Source organism: Fundulus heteroclitus, chromosome 4 (assembly GCF_011125445.2).
Source record: "Fundulus heteroclitus isolate FHET01 chromosome 4, MU-UCD_Fhet_4.1, whole genome shotgun sequence".
Taxonomy (NCBI): Eukaryota; Metazoa; Chordata; class Actinopteri; order Cyprinodontiformes; family Fundulidae; genus Fundulus; species Fundulus heteroclitus.
Genome location: NC_046364.1, coordinates 39,116,686 through 39,142,464, shown reverse-complemented (window position 1 = coordinate 39,142,464; position 25,779 = coordinate 39,116,686). Strand labels below are relative to the sequence as shown.

General features: G+C 40.3%; 1 protein-coding gene across 2 annotated transcripts in view; it reads left to right on the top strand.

The window, feature by feature from the left end:
* Nucleotides 1-3,664: 3,664 nt before the first annotated feature.
* LOC105920699 (heterogeneous nuclear ribonucleoprotein C) overlaps nucleotides 3,665-25,779 on the top strand; it is a 62,861-nt gene continuing 40,746 nt past the window's right edge. For both annotated transcript variants that reach the window (XM_036136532.1, XM_036136531.1), the window contains exons 1-2: nucleotides 3,665-3,859; nucleotides 15,799-15,874. In XM_036136532.1, the coding sequence (XP_035992425.1) occupies nucleotides 3,838-3,859; nucleotides 15,799-15,874 (98 nt within the window). In that variant the 5' untranslated portion in view covers nucleotides 3,665-3,837. The remainder of the gene's footprint in view (nucleotides 3,860-15,798; nucleotides 15,875-25,779) is intronic.

Here is a 25,779-nt window from a genome sequence, read left to right as displayed (position 1 = left end):
GTCCTGCCTTGATGTTAACACTCAGAAGAGAGAACGTCTACTGCAGCTTCAGATGAATTAGGAAGAGAACTACGCTTTATGTATTTTATGGAGCTGTAAACACCTTTTAGAGAGATCCTCAGTGACTCTTAAAGAGCCAGCAATTGATGTTTTTTCTATAGTAATGACTATTACAAGAAATGCAGTCAATATTTTATCCCTCGCTTTATTATACTACTGCACATCCTGGTAATTTTACATGTAGTGCCTTAAGTTGTGGCCTTTTTTCCGCTCTCGCACCGATTGTGATGGAGCCTCACAGAGCTCTGTGTCTTGCCAAGGGACACTGCAGTATGTGGCGTTTGAGAAGACTGAACCGAAAACCTGCAATTAGACTTCATCCTGCTCCAACACCTAACCTCCTTCTTCACACAGTGAAAAGACAAAATGATAGGAGCCCTCAGTGGAGACCCAGCGGAGAAACAATAACGAGAGCTGCAGTTCCTCCTTGGTTTTATGGACCGCTGTAGTGAGTCTCAGCTTATTATTCAGTTGTACGCGCCCCAACTTTACTATTTTGGCTCACTCTCACTGCTCTAATAGCATCATTTTACACCTCAGCAGGCAGCTCTGTTACTTACAAAAAGGAAGAGGCAAAAAAAAAAAAACACCTTCTCAGCAGAAAACATCAGGAAAACAAACATATAAACACCTATACTTGGTAAATATAGAGATGCCTTTTAAAGCTGAAGAGTCACTTATTTCCCTCAAAAATTAAAAACACCAAACATAGACAGGCTTTACCTTTGATACAAACAGCTGCTACTGACCCCCCTGTGTTGCTGGATTGGTTAAATGGGAAAGCATTTGTATAAGTAAGCACATCGTGAGCATTGTATGGTCCGTAGTCAAACTCCTTGTATGTGCACATATACCTGGAACATTAAGTTAATTCAGATTTGAGGTACTGAATATTATCCTTCAGAATCAGGAAGATGCTAAGTGAAACTACAAGAAATTTTTAATTAAGTGCTGTTCAGAAAGCTTTGTGAGTAATACTGAAAAACGATTACAAACTACGATTGTGAGAGAAAATCAACACGTTTATACTCCTGTTTCATGGAAATTAGCACCACTAACATTCCTCCAGTAAGGTATTAACCATAATAACAAAATTAATATTGGTAATCCTTTTGTCTGAACTCCGTCATGGCTGCACAGAAATCAATTATGGAGCCGGATTTGTTAGTATCATGTTAACTCTTGTGAGAGACCATTTTAAAATGGATACTTCTCTTGGTATGCAATTTCCAAGTACTTAAATGCTTCTAAAACTTGCTGTAGGACCATGGATATGCCTGGGCAATTAAAAAAAAAATGGGGATAATCGGAATTTTAACATTTGGATTGAATAAATACAAAAGTAGTGTTGTGTACAGCTGAAGTTGAAACATAATAGCATCATATACATGATGTTTTATAGTAAACCAAAAAAGTCAAAACCTTTTGGGTGTTCTGCTACTAAGGTACGATGAATCCAGCATGAGCTACAGATTGAAGTTAGGTTGTGATGAAGATGTAAGAGTCAGACAATTCTTCACTCTGTGATGACCGCTACAGATCTGTCAGCGTGATTATTTGAAACTACAACACCAGAAACAAAACTGGGAATGTGGTGGATTCTTTTAAAAAAAATAGTTTGAGATGGTGTTATTGTTTCAAAAACTGATGCCTTGCAGTAATCTTTATAGGCCTTGAACTTTTGTCAAATTAAAACTAAAAATCTCAGGGATTTTATGAGATTTACTATAATAGACCAACACAAAGTAGCACATCATCATGGAGTGGGAAAAAGGTATGATACATGGTGTTATGATCTGGTTGCATGGTGTTTCAGTTTCATGTACTGTATGTTTAAGATTTACTGGCCTCTTTCATTGAAATAGTCATCTCCTGGACTCCTTCCTTTCTCCACGGTCATCTTCAGCAGTTCCTCAGACCCGGCTACGTCCTGCCTGCCCGCTCTCCAGTGCTCTTTTACTTTTCCTTGGAGATTAAGACCTTCCTGGATATGTTTCCTAATAACCACAAACCGCCAAGCCTTCAGAAAGGTCGACTCCGCCTCCAAAGCCCTCCCCAAGAACACAAACAGTAAGCCCAATTCTTTCCTCTTCCGTCTAAGTCTCAGCCTGAACCACTTCTAACCATCTCCCCCTTTCAGACCTCCTGGTCCCTACACAGCACAGCAGCTTCTTAACTGCATTTATTACTTATATTGTTAGATTTTATTTTAAATGTGCATTTGGTTGAACACAATGCTACAGGCTTGGTTTCAAAGTTGCTGACGCTTTATATTTATTATATGTCCATAGCATTTGTGTCCCTTCTAAGCCTGTATTTGGACTGAATAGTTGCACAAATATTGCCCTTTAGGAGATTAATAGAGTTTTCCTGAATCTGGGTTTACTCTGACGCCCCAAAATAAAACCTACAGCTGTCTTTAGAGTTAATTTAATTGATAAGCTTTTTAACAACGACTCACTGTTTGTATCATCTGAAAGAGAAAAGAGTATGGAACAGCTTACAAACCCACTATGTCTTGGTGGGTTTGTAGCTGTGCCAAACTGACATTTGAGTATTAATCTGCAGAGATCCACAGCTCAGGTGGGAGAATCTGTTGACAACTATGACTATAACTCAGCAAGTCTGACCATTATGAGGGAGTACCGAGAAAAAAGTCATTGTTGAAAAGAAAACCACAAGCAGTAGTCTGACGCAATCCATGGTGGACATGGATAACAGGTGGAAAAATCTGCTGAGGCCACATTAGACCAACATTGAACTTTTTGACCTGCATGCAGTTCTTTATTTTACAACAACCTACTACTATATTTTCTAAAGCTTTCTCACTCTGTCCGGCGACTCCCTGAATATTTAGTTGCATCTCACTGCTCTGAGACGTCGGTTACTGAAGGGTTAAAAGTTTGATAATGTAATTGTTTCTGGGTTAAGTGTGGTGTGAAAAGAGGTAATAATCTTTTTTTTTTTTTTTTTTTTTAGAGTTGACTAAGATTAAGGGTTGGCTTGCAGCCAGCATTGCCCTGGGTTGGCTGTTAAAAGAAGCTAATTAAACCTACATGAAAGCCCCTCCTCAGGAGAAAGAGAGATTAAACAGCCTAAAGAGTACTGCTTCAGCTTCAGCTCAGCGAAAATGAGCAGAGACTATGTGATGTATGTAAAAAGGGAGTCCTGAAAAAAAGTATATAAAAAATACAAATTCATTGCTTTTGATGTCTATTTCTACTATTTTTTTATTGGGTTCTGACATAATAACACTAAATATATATTTTTTTTTAAATCAAAAATATATAGTTTTTTGTTAATCACTAATGTTTAAATAGATGAAAATACATGTTCTTTTTAAATTGCAGTATTACCCAAATTCTCTAGTCTCAGGCCTGATGCATTTAAACACATAACCAAACATGCTGCGGCAGCCTCCTCTTTGCCAGGCAGGTATTTCCAATAAGCGAGCTCCTTTTGCAGAGAGGAAACCAGCTGCACACTCATCCCAACCTCTTGCCTGTTTGTGCTATGGAACGGCCCGGTGCACCACTGTACACCCCTGCCACACTGTGACATTTGGTACAACCCGCTGGAGCTCCTCTGTCTGGTTTGTCACTGACTCAGTAGTACCACAGCAGCCTGCCAAACAGCATCTTCATCACCACACATTCAAGAAAACACACACACACGCGCGCACCAAGAGTGAGAACATAGGAAGAGTTTTAAGAGAGAAGCAAAGATTCTTTGGCTTGTTCCTCTGCTCTCAGTTTTCCATTGATTTGCATCCCTGATATGACCCTGTTCAGTCCGAGATGTGAGTATTCAGAGCGAACCCTTTTATCTGTGTGCATGCATGTCTTAGTGAATGTTTGCACGCTGCAGTGTGTTTTTCAACAGTATTATTTTGCCTATGTGTCCCCCCTGCGCAGAAAGACATTCAGCTTGTAATTTTGTTGCGTTTGTCTTTCTTCTTAAAATATTTTTATTGTTATTTATATGTATATATATTTCTCTCTTTTGGCATTCTCATTACATGCACAGACACATCGATTTTGGAGAGATCTGCAGATGAAACACAAAGCTCTGCTTGACTACATTTACGCCGAGATGTAGGATTGTTTTAGGTCCCATTACATCAAAGGTGAAAAGTAGTTCAAGTGTAACTATTTCCAACACTGCCAAGGTCAGAACCTGGTCTCAGACCGTGAAGGCTTGTGAGACCAAAACCCCTGTCGGTTTAAATTTGTCATGCTCCCCCTCTCTGGTGAAAAGATCAAACATGCATTTTTATCTTTTGTTCTTTGACTGTAAAGTGAATGTCACCCTGAAAATCAATCCTTAATAAGATTACTTTCCCAGGCATGCGGGAGCCGCAGCTCTACATCTACTCTGTACTTTGAATCAGATGCAGACGGCACAGAGTTCTCACAAAAAGCTGGTTCTTCTTTTGTGAAGGTCTAGGCAAGTTCAGTGCTGTCCGACAGACTTTTACAGCACAACTGAGACTTGTATTGGCTGTGTCTGAGTTGTTTTGCAAGAAGTGCTTCAGGGGCATAGATCAACATTGAGCATCTCTGAATATGCAGCATAATAATGGAAGGTTTTGCCTCCAGTCTGTTGAATAAGACAGGTTATTCCCTAACATAGCACATAAACTTTATTATCCTTCTTCTCTATCTCTTTTTATCTCAGAGGAATATTACATATTGACGTTACTGCCAATAGTTGCACTGCATAGCCATGTGTTCGAAAACTAATTTCTTCACGGTTGGCTCTTGACACTAACCCCATATCAGGTGGGTTGCATTGCTGGAAGAAATGGAATACAGGTATGTCTCAAAAAAATTTAATATTGGGTAAAATTGCAATATCTTTTGCCAGTCATTTCAGAAAGTGAAATAGTTATTTATAGAGATTCATTGCACATAGAGTAAAATATTTCAAGATTTTATTACTTGTCATTTTGTTGATTGTGACTTACATGTAAAGAAAACCAAAAATTGTCAGACAATTAGAATATCACATTAGACCAATCAAAAGCACAAATGTCAGGCTTCTGAAAAGTATGTCAATTTCTATACGCTAAGTGCTTGGTTAAGCCTCTTCTTGCATGAATTACTGCTTCAACGCACCGTGGCATAGAGCCGATCAGACTGTGGTTCTGTGTAGGTGTAATGGAAGTCCAGATTGCTTTGATAGCTGCCTTCAGCTCATCTGCTTTGTTGGGTCTGGTGTATTTCATCTTCTTCTTGACAATGGACCATAGATTTTCTATCGGGTTCAGGTCAGGGGAGATTATTGGTCAATCAAGAACCGGAACACCATGGCCATTGAACCAGTTTTTGATACTCCTGGCAGTGAGCGCAGGTACCAGCATCTCCATATAGCTTGTCAGAAAAGGGAAGTGCTCTAGAATTTCCTGGTAGATTGCTGCATTGACATGGAGAAAACATGGTGGACTAACACCAGCAGATGACATGGCACCCAAAACCATCACTGACTGTGGAAACTTCATACTGGACTTCAAGCAATGTAGACTATGTGCCCCCCCCCACTCTTCCTCCAGACTCTGTGACCTTGGTTTCCAAATGAGATGCAAAATTTACCTTAATCTAAAACAGGACTTTGGACCACTGAACAACAGTCCAGTTCTTTTTCTCCTTAGCTCAGGTAAGATGCTTGTAGTCCATGTGTAAGACTCATCTGTGCATAGTAGCTCTTGAGGCAGAGACTCCAGCCTCAGTCCACTCCTTGTGAAACTCCCCCAAATTGTTGAATGGATTTCACTTGAAAATCCTCTCAAGGGTGCGGTTCTCCCTGTTGCTGATGCACCTTTCCTACCACACTTCTTCCTTCCACTCGATTTTCTGTTAATATGCTTGGATACAGACCACTTGTGGCTTACCCTCCTTGTGAAGGGTATTGATGACTGTCTTTTGGACATCTGCCAAGTCAGCAGTCCTTCCCATGATTGTGTGGGGCTCAGGACACCTTTGCAGATGTTTTCGATTTCATTAGCTGATTAAGGTATGGCACCACGAGTTTCCAATAATGAACTTTTTCCACAGTATTCAATTGTTTTTGATACACTGATTTTGGGGTTTTCATTATGTGTAAGTGACCTGTCCAGGGTGTATCCTGCCTCTCCCCATTGACCGCTGGAGATAGGCACCAGGCCCCCCGCGACCATGTATGGATAAGCAGGTTTCTAAAATGGATGGATGGTTAATGTATAAGCCATAATCATCAATATTACAAGAAACAAATATTTGGAATATATCACTCTATATATAATATATGAGTTACACTTTCTCAGATGACAAAAATATTGCACTTTTACACAATATTTCATTTTTCTGAGACTTACCTGTAGATCAAGTCAGCCAGAAGCATCAAAGTTATTAAACCATGTTTCAATGTAAAGTACCACACTCCAGAACACTAGGAAAACCTTGAGGAGTTGTAGATATTAAACAAATAGCATTTGTGCTTCTATAAACTCCAAAAGAGTACATCATATCACTGAAAAAAAGAAAAGTTACGACACATTATACTGAAAAAAAATATTAAATTAGTTTTCTTTGGGGGCAAACACGTGCAAAAAAGGGGTTGCATTCTGCACAATTAAACGAAAAGGTCAGAACATAGTTTATGTTGCTCTGTTTGTGCAGCAAGAAAGCTAATTCTATGTTATCCATTGCAATAAAATGATCTAAATGTTGCCTTTTAAGGAGCACTAATTAGAATCAGATCCTAATCAGTCCTATAAAAAGGTAAAAGAGCTCATGAAACACTAAAATGACAAAAACTGAATAGCTGATAGGGATGCATGGTGGTTATGATGGTTAGCCCTTGTTGTCTCACAGCTGAAAGGTTGGCTTTTTCACATCCCAGCAGGACCTTTCTTCAAAGAGTTTGCAGGTCCTCCATGTGGATGTTGGTGTTCTCTTGTGGTTTCAGGCACCTTTCTGCTGTCCAGAACCAATCATGTTAGACCAATTGGCAGCTCCAAATCATCCTCAGGTGTGTTTGTACGTGTGCCTGGTTGTTTGTCTTGTGTTTGTTGGCCCAGTAACCGGCCAGAAACCTGTCCACGGGGGTTCACCGCCTCTCGTCCAGATCCTGCTGGGGTTGCCTTCATCCTTCCCACAATCCTAATCAGGATTCAGCAGGTCTAGAAAACAGACAGACTAAAATTAAAATTACCTGAATATGGAATAACTGAAACCAATTGTTAATTCACAAAGTAAATTAATTTACTTGGAGGTGAGTTGTTGCAGAGAGGAGGAATAATCAGATTCATGAAGCTAAACGATAATGATGTTTTATTTTCAGTCATCTGATTGGCTGTCATGTTCATATTCGGTCCACATCTGAAATGTCTGGTGAAACTAAATCAAAGTTGAACAAAATTAGACAGATAAAGATGGGATTTAAGCCACTGCTTAATAATTGAAGAAACAGCAAGGAGATTATCGTTCCTCCTCCAAGACATTTCTGCCGTCAAATTTTGGATTTCCACAAACATTTAGTAGCTTCTGGTAACAATATTAATCACCGTCGTCATTATTATTATTTCTCATTTGGTTACACTGAAGAGTAAACAGACCAATGACAATCAGCTAAAATGTGGTGAAAGGACAAATTCCCCAGCATAGCTGCTGGGTAACCTTCCTCTACAGAAACCCTATAGAGCTTTTGGATAAGAAAAGGTTTATTTTATTGTTGCTGTGGGTTTTTGTTTCCAGTAAGATTAAATCAGCTTTGACTTTGTGCCTGTACGAGGGATCAGTCTGGCTCCTGCTATAAAGCAAAGTGACAAGCTGTAAACTGTAGCAGAGGATTTATAATTCATTATGGCTGATTGCATGTGACCTCTGTGTGTCATTCAATCCAGTTTCATCAACTAAATCTAAAAATCCGATTAGAGTGACGTCTGATGTATATATTTTAAGGCTTGTTTTTATATTGTCTCCAAATCTTACTACAAATTAAAGGAAAAATAAGTAATAATGACACCTATTGGTTCAAATTGGAACAACTCATACATAATGTCTTTCACGGAGACCCAGCAACTATGCAACGGTCCTGCGGCTGTAAACCCCTTCTTAATTTTTAATTCCACAGGATAGGTATATGATGTATTCAGTTCCATTTGTGGCTTCAATGTTTGCAGGCTGCTGCTCTTTTGTCAAGATAAAATACCAAATGCAGTGCTCTGTTTTGGGAACCTTGGGAACTCTCATATGATTGGCTCAGGAACCAGGAAGTAAACACAGGCTACACTTTCAGGCCGTACCTCTAGGTTTGAAAGGAGAAAAACGTGACTAAGACATTGTTGATGGAGAGGACCGATTGATTATAGGGAATATTGCTTCCATCCCAAGAGACAAATGAAAATGATTTAGGTTGATTTTACTGTAAATATCTTACTTATAGCTCCTTTAATTATTGGAGAAAACAACCTATTTTACAGTTTAAAAGCAGAAACTCATGAATATTAGCATATTCAGTAACGGACCTACACAATAGTAGTCCATCATTGTAAAGTGGAAGGAGCATACAATGAATCACAGTGTTTTATCCTAGATTGTGAATATAAACCTGAAGATGTTTTTGATCTAATCTACTCCATTGGGTAGCCCTCTGGGTGCAAGTTGAGGGCTGTTGTCCTCAACTTGGAGTGTGAACCACCAACCCATGGGTAAAGTCTTTTGCAAAAGACTGCAAAAAAACTGAAGCAAACAAAAGCACAGGTATCTGACTGTCTAAAATCAAACATACCTGAAGACAATGTAACCACAACCATTGCTGCTGGCACTACACTGCCCTCTTGTGCAGAAATAATTAACAATAAAATAAAACAAAAAACATGATGAATGAAAATATACCTCCTCTTCTTGTGCAACATAACATACATCACAGTGTACACGGGATGACCATCGACGATCGGGGCGGGTGGATGGAGCGTGGTCAGATGGCACAAGGAATTGGACAGGACGGTCTTAATCTGGGAAATGTGGAAGACGGGATGGACTCTGAGGTGATCCAGGAGCTTGAGCCGAACAGAGGACGGGTGGATGATGGACTCAATCTTGAATAACCCTATAAAAACCTGGACACCAACTTCCTGGAGTATGTTATGAGGGGAAAGTTTCTGGATGACAGCCACATCTTCTGACTGGGCTGGTAGGTTGGGGCCAGAATCCTCTTTCTATTAGCTTACTTCTTGTTAAGAGCTGACATGCAGTCAAGGGCTGCTTTGCTAGAATCCCAGATCCTTTTGCAGGCCCTAAGATGACTTCTGACGAACAGTGGGTGGCCTCCGGGGAAGGCAGACAGTAGAAATGTCAGCAAGTAACCCAAGGAGGCCTCAAAATGCGACCTTCAGTTGGTGGCAGAGATGTGGATGTTGTGGGCATACTCCTCCCAGCCGAGGTGTTGACTCCAGGAAGTTGGACTATCCTCACAGAGACAGCAGAGAGTGTTCCTGAGTTCCTGGTTCATCCGCTCACATTGGCCGTTGGTTTAAGGCCGTTGGTGGAAACAGGAAAATAGCTGGTAATGGCCCTGAAGGTGGTGCGTAAGTCTCACCAAACCTGTGAGATGAACTGGGAGCCTCTTTCAGACATAATTTTGGAGGGAATGCCACGTATTCTGAAGACGTGGTGAAACAACAATTGTGTGGTCAGATGAGCAGAAGGGAGTTTTGGGAGATTGATGAGATAGCAAGCTTTAGAAAACCTATTGATAATGGAGAGGATGACTGTCTTTCCCTTGGAAGGAGGTAAACCCATAACCAAGTCCAGGGTAATACACTTTCCACACCCAACCAAGAATGGTTGGGTGTGGAAAGTGGTTGAAGTGGACCAGAAGTATCAGTGGAGAAGGCCAATGGAAGGGCTGGAACCAGGGTGACCCGAGAACTTGGATGTGTGAGTCCATTGAATGACTCAGGATCTCATGTATGATAGAACATCGAGTCGACCAGTGGGTCCTTCCTTAGGATCTGGTTTGTCAGCAACGACCTGCTGGATAATATGTTCCAGATCCTATGAGACAGACCCAACAACACAGGAGGTGTATGTCTGTTAACAGTCGCTGATCGTCGTCGTTGGGAGAGTACTGGCAAGAGAGAGAGTCACATTTGAGGTTCTTGGCTCCAGAACGGTAGGTGATGGTGAAGTTAAATGTTGAAAAGAGGAGGGACCAGCGGGACTGTTGACCGTTGAGTATCTTGGCAGCCCAGAGGTAAGCCAGGTTTTTATGATCTGTGCAGATGATGGGAAAATTAATGCCCTCCAACCAGTGCCTCCACTCCTCTGGGCCAGCTTGATGGCAAGGGGCTCCTGGTTGCTGATGTCATACTGTAATTCCTCTCTCCTTCGGCAGGAGAAGACAGCCCATGGAAGGAGAAGTACTGAGATGGGATGCATTCACTTCCAGGGTGACATTTTTTTAAGGTCAGGGTGAGTGAGGATGGATGCAGTGGTGAACTGTTCCTTCAGGGACTGGAAGGGCTGCTCAGCAGCAGGAAAGATTGTAGACAGGTGGCAAGACAGAGCGGGCTCCAAGACTCAATATAAAAATCCCTCCAGTTAAAATGGGGGTTGTGTGTGGCCAACCAGGGGTAGTTTTCAAAAGGAAACTAGATATTTCACTATTGTGAACTGCACCCACCAGGACCCCCTAACTGGGTGTTGTCTTTTGGCCTTATGGGACAGTTTAAACGGAAGTGGCCCGGCTCACCACAGTAGAGACAGAGTTTGGCTGTTAGGCACCTCTGCCTTTCCTCGTTGATCAACTGGGTGTTGCCTAACTGAACGGACTCCTCCTTACTGTTTTGTTGAAGTTTTTGAATACTGGGAAGGATGAGTGGTGGATCTGGAGAACTGGTTGACCGGGAGGACTCTGGTTACTGACCGTGGGGAAGTGAAGAATATAATTCAGCACTGAAAATAAGCAGGAAGATGTGATGGAGTAGCAGAGGCTTATTATGGACAGGATAGTGTATGGAGAGCCGAGGGTGATGAAACAGGTAGCGGTTACTTGGTGGAAAGTGTTTTGGAGCTGGACGGATCTTCCACGATGGAGGGTGGACAGGCCTGTTGGTAATTGTAGCCAAGGACGCGAGCGGGGCCGGAGGAGCAGTGGTCAACTGGAGTTCCAGGAAGGCTCTTGGGAAAAAATCTGTGAAGTGGATGATCTTCTGATGGAGTCACAGTGAAGCCGGACTGGAGCAAGGAGTGCTCCAGTCTGTGTGGGGGGTTTAGCCAAGGAAAAACAAGGAACTATGGAGACACAAGGAGCTAGGGTCTGGTCAGGTAGTGCTCTGGTTGTGCTCTGACGCTTTTCATCTGTCTCCAGCCACCTTAAATACTCCTCCTGATTGCCGTGGATGGAAATCATCTGTGGCTGGCATCAACCTATCACACTTTGCTGGAGAAAAGTAAGAACCACAGCAAACAACCGCAACACAGAACCACATACCTGACACAGTGTGCATCAGTCTCAGTTTTTAACCACACATTGTAATTACTGCTGGCAAAAAAAAATTTTTTTTCTTCACATTAGTCCACAGCACCTTCTTTTACATGTTTTCCTGGTTCTCTGTATGCATCATGGCAGAGTTTAAATAGGACTGTTCATAATTTTCCTTTAACAATGACTTTATTTTTGAAACCTTTAAGGGAGTGCACAATTAATTGTACCTCTATCATCAGATTATGCCACTTGAGTTGAAAATCTCTGCAACAGCCCCTTAAAGTCAACATGGGTCTATTAGCTGCTGTGAATGGTTTGTTGGTTTAAGTGGACAGTAAAGTGTTGGTAGGTTTGCAGTTGTGCTACAGAATTTCCATTTTCAAATGATAGATTCAATTGCTTCAGCTTCACAATACTTTCTTTTTTTTATTTTTTTATTTAAACCTGCCTCAAACTTCTCTACAACTTTATCCCAGACCTCCTTGTTTAGAGAGCAAATGTTCTCTAAAACAAAGCTGGACTCCGTTAAAGTTGGACTCCTGACGACAATTGGAATCCAACTTTTGCTCAGGGTATGAGAGTATGCCACTGTTTTTCAGATTTGTATTTGACAAGCATCTTTCTTTTCCACTTCACAATGATTCAACACTTTGTCGGCCTTTTATGTAAAACACCAATCCAATATGCTGAAGTCTGGTTGTATTGAGACACATTGTGAAAAAAAATTGAGGAGGGACTCTGAATAATTATCAGCATAATCAAAATGAAAAAACTTTTTTTGGAACGTTAAACCAAACCATAAAAACAAACTTTAGGATAATTTTTGATGAAAAGCTATCAGGCTAAGGTGACATTTTCTAATGAAGAGAACAACTTTATCGATCTTACAAGGAAATACATCAAATATGCTGTCAACACATTTCATGTTTTCTGCTGCTCTCTATACTCTTTTATCCTAAGGTAAAAAAAAAATAGCCAATTCGTTTTTCTATTTTACTTTTCTTTACACTCTCTCGATGTGAACTTCGAATGTTTTCCATAAAAACAACCATTACTCCTTGCTATCATCCCTTTCATTCAGCTCTAAATCAACACAGCCACGGAGAATAGTAAGAGTTTGAAAAAGACTATGCTAAGTGCATCTCTAAAAACCAAGACAACACACATATCTGTTGTCAGTATTATATCTCCTGTGCTGTCTCTTCATTTGGGTTGAAATCAAAAAGGCAAACACCATTTAGCTTATTGTGTGGGTGTGGGGGGGGGGGGGGGGGGCATGTGAAGTCTGCTCTGGTGATACTAATTATGGCATGTAGGAATCTGTTTACGAATAGGCACGCTGATTGCCTCCCAAGGTTTTGCTCCCGTTGAGAGAGACAACTGTGCTCAGCAGCATCCTGGTATCTAGTCCTGTTTAATGGCTCCATCATACAGTCAATCACACCATCTTTGTGTTGTTCAGTAAATGCCTCATAAAACATCAGAAAGTTTTGTTTTCCAAGCCTGATGTGCACAAGAAGGTAGTGTTCCTGTGTAGGATGAAACACATGGAGTTAAAATATGGAGGTCTGTATTATTCTGCCCATAACAAAAAACAATAGTATGCATGACATGGCTCAGAAACATTGAATATTTGCACCAAAACATTTTGAATTTTGAGACCTTTAAAATGTAAAGGTTTGATATGTATTCATTGAACTGTATTTTCCACAAACTAGCAGGATGTGCTTGACTGCATGGTCCTGAATAAGGGATAGTTTAGCCGTGTGCAGTGGGGGCAAGCTTCCCACCAGCAGAGAAATCGCCGGCTGCAGGGAAGCTCTCCGACAGGGCACTGTTGGGCCACAAACTGTCAGAAAAATATCTCTGCAGTGGGAGGCAAAGGCGCGTACACATGTCTAATTTTCCTTTCACACATTCAGACCCGTACTTAATTAATTGTAGCTCGCAGCCATTTGACAGTCACACTGTGTGAGTGTATGTGCAGCTGGCCCAGTCACACTCCATTCACCACCCATCTGTCCATGTCAGGCCGGACTCCTTCTCCTTCCCCCCCTCCCTTTGTCTTTCTGCCTTTTTATGCCTCTCTTTGGGCACAAATCGACACCCCACAACCACACTGGAAACACTGAACTGTAGGCATTCACTGTAATCAAGGTAATTTGTGATAAATTAGCTGGGGAGAACAGGCATAAAGATATGTATGCAGAACGGATGGTGGAAACTAATCCATAAGGTGGCTGATGTTTGAAGTCACCTTGCAAACGAGAAACAAAAACGAAGCTCAGGTCGGTTTGAAACACTCACTGTGCGGCAACCTGATATTAATTACACGAAAAACATACTTATTGAACTTATTGAAAACTTATTGATCATTTTCATCTATTCTGCATACAATCAAGCAGAAACACAGCATAAACACTCAATTTTGTTGCAGTTTTCAAATGTTCATTCTGCAGAATATTATGCTGCTTTGCAATTATAATGCAGCATTTGTTGTATTTCAACACCATGACTGTGTTTTGTGACCATAATCTACGGTGGCCGAGAGGTGAAAATGCACTGCAAATACATAAATGCACTGCAAACACAAAAAGTACTCCAAACACAAAACAAAGGCAAAACACATGCCATGGAAAAATGCAGCAAAAGAGAAATCCTGCAATCAAAGAAATTAGACACATAACGTGCAAACATGCTGCAAACACAAATGATGCTGACACACAAAACACATGCAAAGGTAAAATGCGGCAAGTAGCAAAAGCAACTGCACATTAAGAAAAGCTGCAAACTAGCTCTGCATAACGGAGGTGCTCCAGACCACTAGGAGGAGTACACAACGGTCTATCATCTACAAACCTCATACTTCAGTGAGTGACACATCAGAAACGCAAACTACTACGATGAATGAATGTCTCAAGCACGCTAATACTAAGGATGTATATATGCCACAGTTCTATGATATTATAGAAGAAAAACATACCACACTACCCGATCTGTAGCGGAAGCACAATCAGTACCGTTGGCTTATTTTCGCATGCACAAACAGAATAACTTCTGGGAATGCAATTTTTAGTTTTTCTTACTTTTTTATTTTATTGTGGGTGGAATGTTTCTTTTTGTATTTCACTGTAATGGCATGAATATTGCATGATTTAAAGGCAAGAACAAAAATATAGAAAAGAATGGTTAAATTGCATCTCGATGGACGCTTTGACTGGTCTGAGCATGCACAATGAATACGTCACATAGTGAAAATTTAAATTCATTTGAAGATTTGATTTTTCTCTGTACTTAACTGTGCACTCCAATGCTGTTGATTACAAAACAGATCATTTTGCAGTCTTTCGTCACCTACAGTTATGGTTTTGTTTATGTAAGAAATAAACGATTAGGCTACCATAACAATAACGTCTTCTCTTGTCTTTAATCGGTCAACCAGAGGGTGCATTGACAGCAGATGGTCTTTCACACTGAGCCTGGTTCTGCTGGAGGTTTCTTCCTGTTAAAGGGAAGTTTTCCTCCTGTCGCTACATGCATGCTCGGTATGAAGGATTGCTGCAAAGTCAATGAAACAGTGCAAGCAACTGTCCACTGTGGCTATATGTTCTTCCAGGAGGAGTCAGTGTTGCAAGTCAATGACTCAATGCAATCTGCTGGTTTTGCTTAGGAAGAAAACTTTTTGAGCAATGAATCTATATGAATTGGCTTTGTAAAGTGCCTTGAGATAACATGTTGTGAACTGATGTTATATAAATAAAACAAGTAGTACCTTAAATTCTAATATCTAAAATGTAAGGTGCAACATATAAAATAATCCATTTGGGCCAGGAGTCTTATGTGTGCAGTGTATGAGTAACTTCTAAACGTTAAACGTTCGATGTAGGTCAACAATGGGTGGAGGGAGAGTGAGCACTGTTACACTATGCTCCATACAGCCTGAGAATACTCTGGTTACACCAGCACTCTCTCTGATCTCTCTAAAAGTACTTTAACTTGTATGAATTACAGTTTTGTGGTTTTAGAACTCACTTTTTTTAAACCTAAACCACGTACCTTAATACCAGTAACCGGCCAGAGCAGAATGGGGACTGCAGGTACAATGAAACAAGTCCTTTTCAGTGCAAATATAACCAATGTGGTCCATAATCATTGCTAGCTAGTTAATCTGAGTGGTCCTCCTCTTGTTTGCTTTGTCCACTTTGTTTATTAGCTTTGTTGCTCTTGACTCTGTCAGCGCAAAGTTAATTGGTTGCTCTTGTCATGCAGACATGAGCATGAGTGGAGAGTTGAAGTCGAGCCGCTCCAGGGCAGCCAGTAAGAGGGCCAGCAACACCACATATGGGTGAGTATGACACCCACTAACCCCCAACCCCATCCACACACACACACACACACACACACACACACACACACACACACACACACACACACACACACACACACACACACACACACACACACAGATACAGACACAAAATCCCTCATAATCATTTGTTCTGTTATTTGCTGCAGCCCTTTTATCTGAAACTCTGCTGCATCTCAGCTTTCCAATAAATGCAGTGTTAGTTGTTATTAGCTCCATACCTGCTGTGTGTTTGAGCGGTTATTGATTTCAGCCAGAGGTGCGGTCTCCATCAGTCAGTGTTTTAATTTATCTGTTGATGTAGTGCATGATTGGAGCTGATCGCTGTTTACTGCTGGCAGGTCAGTGCAGCTCTATGGAGCTACATGGGCTCAGTACTTAGGAGAATGGAGGGTGTTTGAGGGAGATTGCTTCGAGTTGGCTTGTTTGAGTTTGCGCAAAACTTCTAACGCAAAGAAACCACAAAGATACTACTAGTTTCGTTGTCTGCAGCATCGGTCTCAAGCTGGAGTAGATTGTTATTTGTTGACTCATATTCTACCATTGGCTTCATTTGTGTGTTTTGTCTGGCATGCTCTGGAAGCCCATATGTTGTTTTTCATTTCCCATATTTTCTGAGTTCTTAAAAGCTCCTTAGTAAGTCACACTGACTCAGATAAACCATTCTGCATACAACTCTCATCCACATGCAAACACTGTTTTCCAACTCTGTAAAGTGTCTTGAGATGACATGTGTTGTGAGTCGGTGCCATGTAAATGAGCTGCATTTAGAACTAAAATTGAATTCAAGTGTTATGAAGCGCTTCCCAACATGAGACTTTTAAGGACCCAATTAGTTTGTATACCTGTTGCCTTTTGCAAAAGAAACCCAAAAACAACAGAGCCGTTTCTGTTTTCTTCTGTTTGTTTGGTTTTGTTTGTCTGGCTGGACCCACCCTGACCCTGAAGTCAGAGAACTTTGATTGTGTGCTAAAAAAGGTTAATTACTTAGAGGAGACGGTAAAGGAAGTCAATGAGAGAACAAGCTTCGGCTGTTTGTGGAAAAACACAAGTGATGGTGTGAATATTGTTGCTTTAGCTATCACACTGTTTCCTATCTTGACATCATTATTGAGTCACATGAATAGCCCATTACATGTCCACAAAAATGGTGATCAAAGTGCTTAACAAAATCAATACATAACAACAAAAACACACAGGGAGATAAAAGAAAAAACAAAAAGCTAGGTAATTACAATATAGATGAAACTAAATAGATAAATCAACAAGTGCCACTGCAGTTTTAAGTATTAAAAGCCTGCCTGCATAAAAAGTCTTGAGTTTTGATGGAGCTTTCCAATAGATCGAAGACACTCAACGAACAATGTTGCTCTCATATAACAAGAACACATAGCATGAGATATAAAACAAGAGTAACTCATAATTGACCAATGTGAACCACCTTTTCCACCTGAGCTGTGCATCTTTGCAGCTCTGAGTTACCTTTAGTAAACTATTTTATAAAAATATGTAGCCACATCAAAAGCACAAACAATTTTCAGCTTTAAGCGGGATTTAGGAACATCTAAGAAAAAGCAGTGGCCTGATCACTGTGATGTTACTAGTGTGTGGATGGGCCAAACTCTTTGTCCATATATTTTTTATATTTTTTTTTTCCAAAACAAACAAAAATAATTTGTATGAAAATGTAAGGAAGTCTTTAAAGACATGACACAAATGTTTACATTCCCAATAGATTGCAGAAATTATTTATCTTTTTCCACTCAAGCCAAGTACAACCTAGTTCCTCCAGTGGGTTTATCTACCTGACATGAATGCGATGCTGGACATACTATTGCTGTGGTAAAGTCCATATATAATGTATTGTGTCCTCAGCTTGCCCCTGCCCATGTCCACAATGTCTGTATTCAAGCACTTTCTCTGTTCTCTGACCTTAACCTCAAAGATTATTCGCACTGTGCCCCATGCTGTTATTTTTTTTCAGCAGCGTGCATCAGTGCATTAATGAGGTTAGTCATACAGAACAACACACATGCATGCTCACAAAGAAAAACACCTGAGGTATCAGTACTGATATGGCTTGATATCGCCCATGTGATGTTTTATGGGGATCATAAAAAAGAGCCTGTCAAGTCCAATGAATAGAAAACAAACGGACTACAACAGCGGCAGCAGGTCTGCGAGGCTTTTCACATTCACGCTTTCACACTTTGAGCGTGTTACTACCTTAACATTTAACGCAGTAACGCTTACAAGCAGATGTTACAGCTGTTACATTAATCTGAGAATCATATTCTTGCTTCTTTAAGTCAGTACACTGTGAAATTATCCACACAAAAAACTTGAATGAACAAGACAAATGGTTTTCACATTGGTTCATTATCAGATGGATTTTCTTGTTTGTGTACTCTGCCTCTCGCCCGATGACTTCAATCCATAGATAATGGATGGGGGATCAGTCTCTGACAGACGGATCTACAGTCTGACAGACGGATCTACAGTAATGCAGGGGCTGCTCCGGACTGTTGTGAAGAAGGAGCTGAGCCAAAAAGCAAAGCTCTCAATTTACCTCGGTCATTGGTCAACGTAGATAACCAATGACCGAAAGAACGAGATCCCAGATGCAAGCAGCCAAAATTAACTTCCTCTGAACTCAGCCTTGAGATAGTGTGAGGAGCTGTTATCCAGGGGGGGAGCTCAAAGTAGAGCCACTGCTTCTTCACATCGAAGGGATCCAGTTGAGTTAGTTTGGGTATCTGATCAGGATGCCCCCTGGGTTCCTTTGGATCCCCCAGAATGAGCTGGAGGATGTCATTGGAGAGAGAGATATCTGGGTTTCTGTCCTGGACATGTTGCCCCCACCACCCGACCTGGGATAAGTGTAAGACGATGGATGGATGCTTTTATCTGGTCAATGAAACAAATAAATATGCAACATTTTAATGAAAGAAACAAAGTGGTCAGATTTCTTTCTTTTCAATGTCTCAAAACAAAAACAAAAAAACATTATCTCGCCTGTTAATGCCAATTCCTTTTGTGTTAATTTAGATTTTTATGTGTTTATTCTCAGTAACAACAGGACATAAGTCAGACCTCCTTTAAAACCTCTTGCTTTATTCAGCCAGGTGCTTCCATGTCTGCTTTTGACTAAAAGTCACTGAATGTTTGTGATCATATTTACTACAAAATTAAATTGTAAGCAAAAACTTTGATTAGTTAGAGATGAATAGTTTGTACCTTTTGTCATTTTCATTTGACTGCATGTTTTTTTCCTTCTTCTTTTTAAAAAGCCTGGCCTCTGTGAAATTTCACCATCCATCCATTTTCTAACACGTCTATCCCTCGTGGGGTCGCGAGGGGTGCTGGTGTCTATCTCCAGCTGTCACTGGGCGAGGGGCGGGGTACACCCTGGACAGGTCGCCAGTCTATCGCAGTGAAATTTCACCCAATTTAAAAAAAAAATTTTTTTGCATCAACTGCCTGGGCTGCTGAACCAAATATGTGCCAATCTTGAATTGTGGACCATAGAGCGCACAACATTCTCTAGAGGGCTGTAAATGGGCCCCGGGCCACACTTTGCACATCCCTGATATAGCAGAATCCTTGAGTCCACTTCTTTTGAATGAATGCGTGTGTGTGCCTCAATAACCCTCTTCCTTTTAATGATGCTTTTTTGGTATCAGCATCCATTTAAGATATTTGCAGACCTTGAAATGCAATGTCAGAAGAAATAAAAAGAAAAAAAGAAAGACAATGTTACGTAGATCGTTCTTATTTCTCAATTTTTTTTATAAGTACAAGGAAGATGCATGTTTTTGAAACAGTCTCAAAATACTTTCACGGACATGTTTTTGTTGTAGATTAGGTTATTTGGAGCAAATGTGAAACAATGGTTTTTGAATTTCAATGCATATTTTTATCAGAATATGTGGAGCTGATGCAAACCATTGAATCCCGCTTCTCTTTATCCCTCCATAGTCATGCGAAGGTTTATGGCTGTCTCTTCCCTATTTGGCTAACGCACACAAAAAATGACAAAATCCAATATCCTGGCATACCGCCGCTAGTCATATGTGGATTGAAAATGGTATTTACACAATATAATGTTTTGACTTTATTGTATAACAGAAGTCAGCATCCGCCACCATCCTCCAAATAAATGGGACAAGTAAACTGTAGTTGATTTCTGTTTACTGTACACGATCATTTTTCCAGAGCCAGAAACTACAACACAGCCACAGTCACAAAAATGTCTCTGTCCAGACTCCCGCGCTGTGGGGCTGGCAGCGGAGAGCTCCGTCTGCTCCCGCCTCTCTCCATCCTCACACGGTCGGCCAACAAACACTTCTGCCTGTGGCCCAGATAATTCAGGAAAGGGAAGAAAAAAGAAAACTCCAACTCCTGCGCAAGTCGCTGAAGCTGCGTAATCTGTTCATCCAACTCCATGCAGGTTTACAACATTTCTGAACTGATTTAAAGGCTCGACAGTTTGCTTAGTCTGTGCATGATTGTGTTTTCATGCTCGGTTGGAAAACACAGTTAAGTCTTTTCATATTATTTACAGACGAAATTTCCCGTTTCATGATAACGAGCCTGCTTTCCCTTGCCCTCGTCTCTTTCGCCCTCACATGCCTCCCCTCAGGCTGTTTCCTGTAGAGCGGCCATGACAACACATGGGTGTTATCATTTATTGTTGCTTTCTGACAGACACAGGTGTCCTTTAACTCAGTGAGCCCCAGCTGTGGGTGAGAGCTTCCCCACCCAGAAACAGATGCTACAGCCTGTTTATGCTCCGGTGAGCAACTATAGAAGCTCGCTGCTCTCTGTGGCCTTTATTGAGAGGCTCAGGTGCACACAAAGCGTCTTAAAAAAGGTTTATGCTAATAGCTAACCCATGAACTAGGACTGAGGGACAGGTTTTTTTTCTTTTATACTTTGTTTCTTCATCACTTATAATAAAGTTAAAAAATAGAAAATCCAGGTCTGAGTTAACTTAACACTACAGGGCTGGGTCAGGGGGTTGAATTGGCATAAGGATTTAAACCTATATAATGGGTTAAAGTCTTAAATATTTGACATGAAGCCTAACAGCAAGTTGATGGAAAAAAAACTAGCAGCAATCTTGACCACTAAAGGACTAATTTAAATTAAATGACTGATCCATGCATCCACTTCCTATACCTGCTTAACCCCAATGGAGTCAATGGGGTAGCAGAGCACATTGAGCAAGGATTGGGATGCACCCTGGTTGCTTTTTCATCCCAGGGCAACATAGGCCCTATTTGCACGAGATGAGCATTACCTGGGGACCCCATGTAATAAACATATTACCCCCTTACATCAGCTTTTTATGTGGTGCATTTCTACTGGATAACCGAAGCCTCAGGTTTTGCCGAAATTTGCACAACATTGCGTAATACCCGCTCACATTGTGAATATGAGTGGCTGTATAACTAGGCTACAAACGCAAGAAAATTATTCTTACCACTCAGCGCAATGCATGATATGATCCACCGTTTGCATGTGATATTGCTCCTTCTCTTTAGGCTTTTCTTTTTGATGGCGTAGGTTACAGCCCGATGGGGTTTTGCTGGTCTGGGACCCAAAGATTTTGCAACCTCCATTCTTTGCCAAAAGCAGTGAAACAAAAATGGCCTAATCACACATCGGCTCCCGCCCATTTGAGTCCAAATCACAGAAATGCCTATTCACATCGGGTTAGATTTATCACAGGACCTCGGAGTTCAGCAAAATATAATATATAATTTGCGGGGGAAGTTTTACTTTTTAAATAACTGACATTGTCGATTTCCACAGGATTAACACACAGACAATCTCTGCAATTATTACAAATCGCATGTGGTCCCTAGGTTAAACTAATCCTGTAGAATTGGACAATTGAGACACACATGACAACCATTCTTGCTCATTTACACACCCATTTGCAATTTAGAGAGTCCTACATCATGTAGCCAACTTTTATGTTTTTGACCACCCAGTTTCACTGAAAAAGTTATAAGATCCACATTGGTCCACAGGGGGAAACCTAGTATTGTCACAATTTGGCTCCTCAATATTTGTCGGTCCTACTTTTTATTTGGCCTATTCATTTACATCGGCTTGCAACCAGGTCAGGTGACTATCAGGTTTCCCCAGTGAAAAAAAGAACATGGCTGCCACAACAGATGAATTTGTGCTCAACACTTTTGCAGAGACATTTTGAATTAAGGACAAATTCTAATCACTTATTGTGTGAAAATAACATTATCGCTGTAATGTGTATTTACTTACTAAAATTTTTATGCTAATATGCTTTATGTAAATAGGCTGGAGTTTTTTTTTTCCGCTGTTAAATATTTTCCACTGTGCAATATTTACTCTGGTTTTTACTTTTTATCCTCTACTCTTGGTGTTTCTTTAGAGCTCATTTTAGATTAGACGGGTTTGTACTTTTTTTTTTTCCTTCTCCTTTTCATTGCTAATAGCTGTGTGTTTTCCACTGTCTCATCTGAATTTCCCCATTGCAGGACAATAAAGAAATTCTTATCTTATCTTTTATTAAGTTTAATACATTCTAAATCCCAAAACCAAATAAAATGTTGGTATAACTCATGTTATTGGAGTTTCTTCAATGAGCTGTGGGTGGCTAGAGGCAGGAAGGCTCTCCTGTAGCGGTCTGTCTTACAGTGGATCAGGAGAAGCGTCTCACTGAAGACACTATTGTTGTATGACAATCTGATGAAGAGGACGCTCAGGGCTTTTTTATGTGTTTAACTTTGAATTATTGTTGTAATGTGTCATTGTTGTTTGCAGCACTTTAGCCAACAGCAGTTGGAATGAACTTTGATTACAAAACAATTCCACATCTGGGAAAATCAACAAGCAAAAGGCACAGGAGAGCCTACTTAGGGGTTGTTTTCAGTAATGTAATGTATCAAACCCTGTGTACTATGGTACTATATAGAAAACATACCTAAAAAATAATATGTTGATACCTATATCACTTACAATCACATGTGATGTTTTGTGACATCTGTGGTGGACTACTTGTATAAGTCCTGTTACATTAACTGCACCACTCACAAGGCTAATGCTATTTGGGAAGTCGACGTGCATGCGCACTTGTTTTCTAAGGGAACTTCAGCTGTTAGATATGCAGTTTTCAGAGCAGTTATGTGTTGTTAAAACCGATCAAAATAACATGACACATCTACTCTCCTATTGATTTTATTTGGGACCTGTTTCAACATGCAGGTAGCGGTGGGGGAGGGGGGACAATCTTCTGCTTTGCACTGTGTCCGAAAAGCAGCTTTAAGAAACGGCCAAAGCGGCTGCACAAAAAAGTGGGCATTAGGCTGCTCTCTGAAACGGGGCCGAAAAGGCTGAAAACTGTGAACAACCCCTGACATTTTTATTTCTTCATTCTATTCCTCTATTAATTAAAATCTACAGAGCTCAGAACAACATAAGTTCAAAGCTGAGCTCTCCCAGCTCCTCTCAGCTTAACAAATGTACACATATACATGTAACTTACGTAAGAAGCAGACAGCATGTTGGACAGCTGACATAAATCCAACTTTCTGATTTGTTAATTTTGACTGTGTTGAGATGTCAAGGTTATCCCTGACAGTATTTGTATCCCGTGCATCGGGAGCGCAGGAAGAGAGGATCCAGTTGACTCTGCTGCAAGCAATGCATACTGCAATGTAAATTAGCCTAACTAACGTAGCATTAATTGTTGATTCTCGCCTATGTGGGCACAGTGTGGGGGACAGACCGGGTCGCTATGAATCTAGGGGGTCACGTACATTCAGTCATTTTTTTTCTTGTGATGTGCACTTGTGACGGAGATCAAAGGGAGTTAGTATTTGAAAAATTTTGTGTTGGACCGGCCTCGATCAAATTTTTTGAGGACCAACAATACGAGACGGAGACCGGGAAAAAAAACCACATCTCCAGACCAGTCTTTGCCCCGAGGCCTGTCTCGAGGCCAATGTAACGAGACAACCAGTTTAATTTGGATATTTTTCAAAAGGTTTGTCTGAATTGTTTTTAACTTTGTTTCCTAGTCTTTGATCAAAGTGGGGCTGTTGACACTACCCAGCAATTGCTCATGCTAACTCCTTTACAGGTAAAAGGCTAATGTTATCTTGACATTTCAAACTTGTGCTCTAGTGTGATCTAAAGTATTAACAGAACTCATTGACATTTAAATTATTATACAGCATCATTTGACCATGGTTTTACAATTTTTTTTATTTCATTCTTGGGACGAGGTTCAGTGGAGTCTGATGGGGTCATCATTTAGGAGGTAAAAATGGCAGACTATTTCCTTCATTTCTCTTCTGTAACTCAACAAACTGAATCAACATTTTCCACCCGATATTCATTTAGGGAGAGCCCTACACTGATCAGCTTTAGAGCTCAACTCAAACTATGAATGAAAACAAACCAGTCATGTGACCACTAAACTCTTAACATTTTCCTTGTGATGCTTATATTGTATATTATATGTTCTTTTTGATGTATTTGCCTGCCTAGGGACTACGGATGAAAACTAGCTTTGTTGCTATAATCCGGCATATTTACATTTGTTTTTATACTGATGTTCATTAATGTGCTTTGTCCCTATTTGAATAAATAAATACATTTAAAACCCAGCATGGGAGTTAAAGAAATACTTCAGACGAACCTCAGTGCCGATCCAGATTCTGTTTGGTCATAGCTTTAATCGTTCTGTAACAATGTTCCCATACTGCTGATTTTATTATGAGCTTCATTTTACTTCTCAGTGTTGAGGGAAATGAAGGATGCACAAAGGGAAGATGGCATCTGCCCACCAAGCACAGGGTGAATGCAACATCTGCTCTCTGGTAGTTTGGTTTATTTATTTTCGCTTCAGTCTTAATTAGCAATAATCAGTAATTATCATAAATTATGAGAGTGACCGGTCATAGAAGAGCAAGAAGTAGGATTGAATCCATGCTGCAGGGTGATGTTTGCTGTTTGTCTGTTTTTAGTACATCTAAGGAGTGACAACAGGTTTAATTACAATTTGTATTTTTGTTGTGTTGTGTATTTGTTGATTTTAACCAAAGGCTTTTAGGTTAAAGGCTAATCTAGTTTCTCACCACTGGAGTTGAATATTTTTAATCATAAATCTTAGTTAAATAACATAACTCAAATACGATTAATAAACCTTCCATTCATCACTGTTTATGGTGTTTCCATTAAAGCATCAACCAAATTATCTTTAAGAAGTTTGGTCCTGTTCAGGTTATAAAAGATGATCCTTTTCTGACTTAGTCTTTATGATGAATCCCTGTTTCTCCTGTTTCCTCAATACTGCGTATATCCTCAAAATCAATGATAAAACATGGCTAAAACTCTAAAAGACATGCAATGTACGCCAACAACACATAATGAAAACCTATCAAACAAAGTTGCTTTTGGTTTATCTCCTTTTCCGTCTCATTTGTAACATTTGACACTTGGTCTGACAGATTATATGTGAATCCAGCCTGCGGCGCAGTTGGCTGACATCTGTAAAGGCACCACATGCTGCGGGAAATCAAAAGGGCAAAGCTGAAGTTCCAGGATCAAACTCTCTCTGTTCAGTCTATGGATTTATGTGAATTGACTCCTCTTAGTCAAACTAAATCCCATCTACTTTCAAGTCAGTTCAGAGGTTCATCAAATCCAATCTAATTGCCTTGTTAATATTTTATGAAAAGAGGAAAAATCTAGATCTTTTCATCTTTCATGTAATATTCAAAGAGGTAACTTAATAATGTAAATATTTCATAAATTTTGAAATAAACCCGAACCTAAAGACAGGAATGTTTTCGGTCAATAACATGATCAGTTAGATTATTACTGGTTTG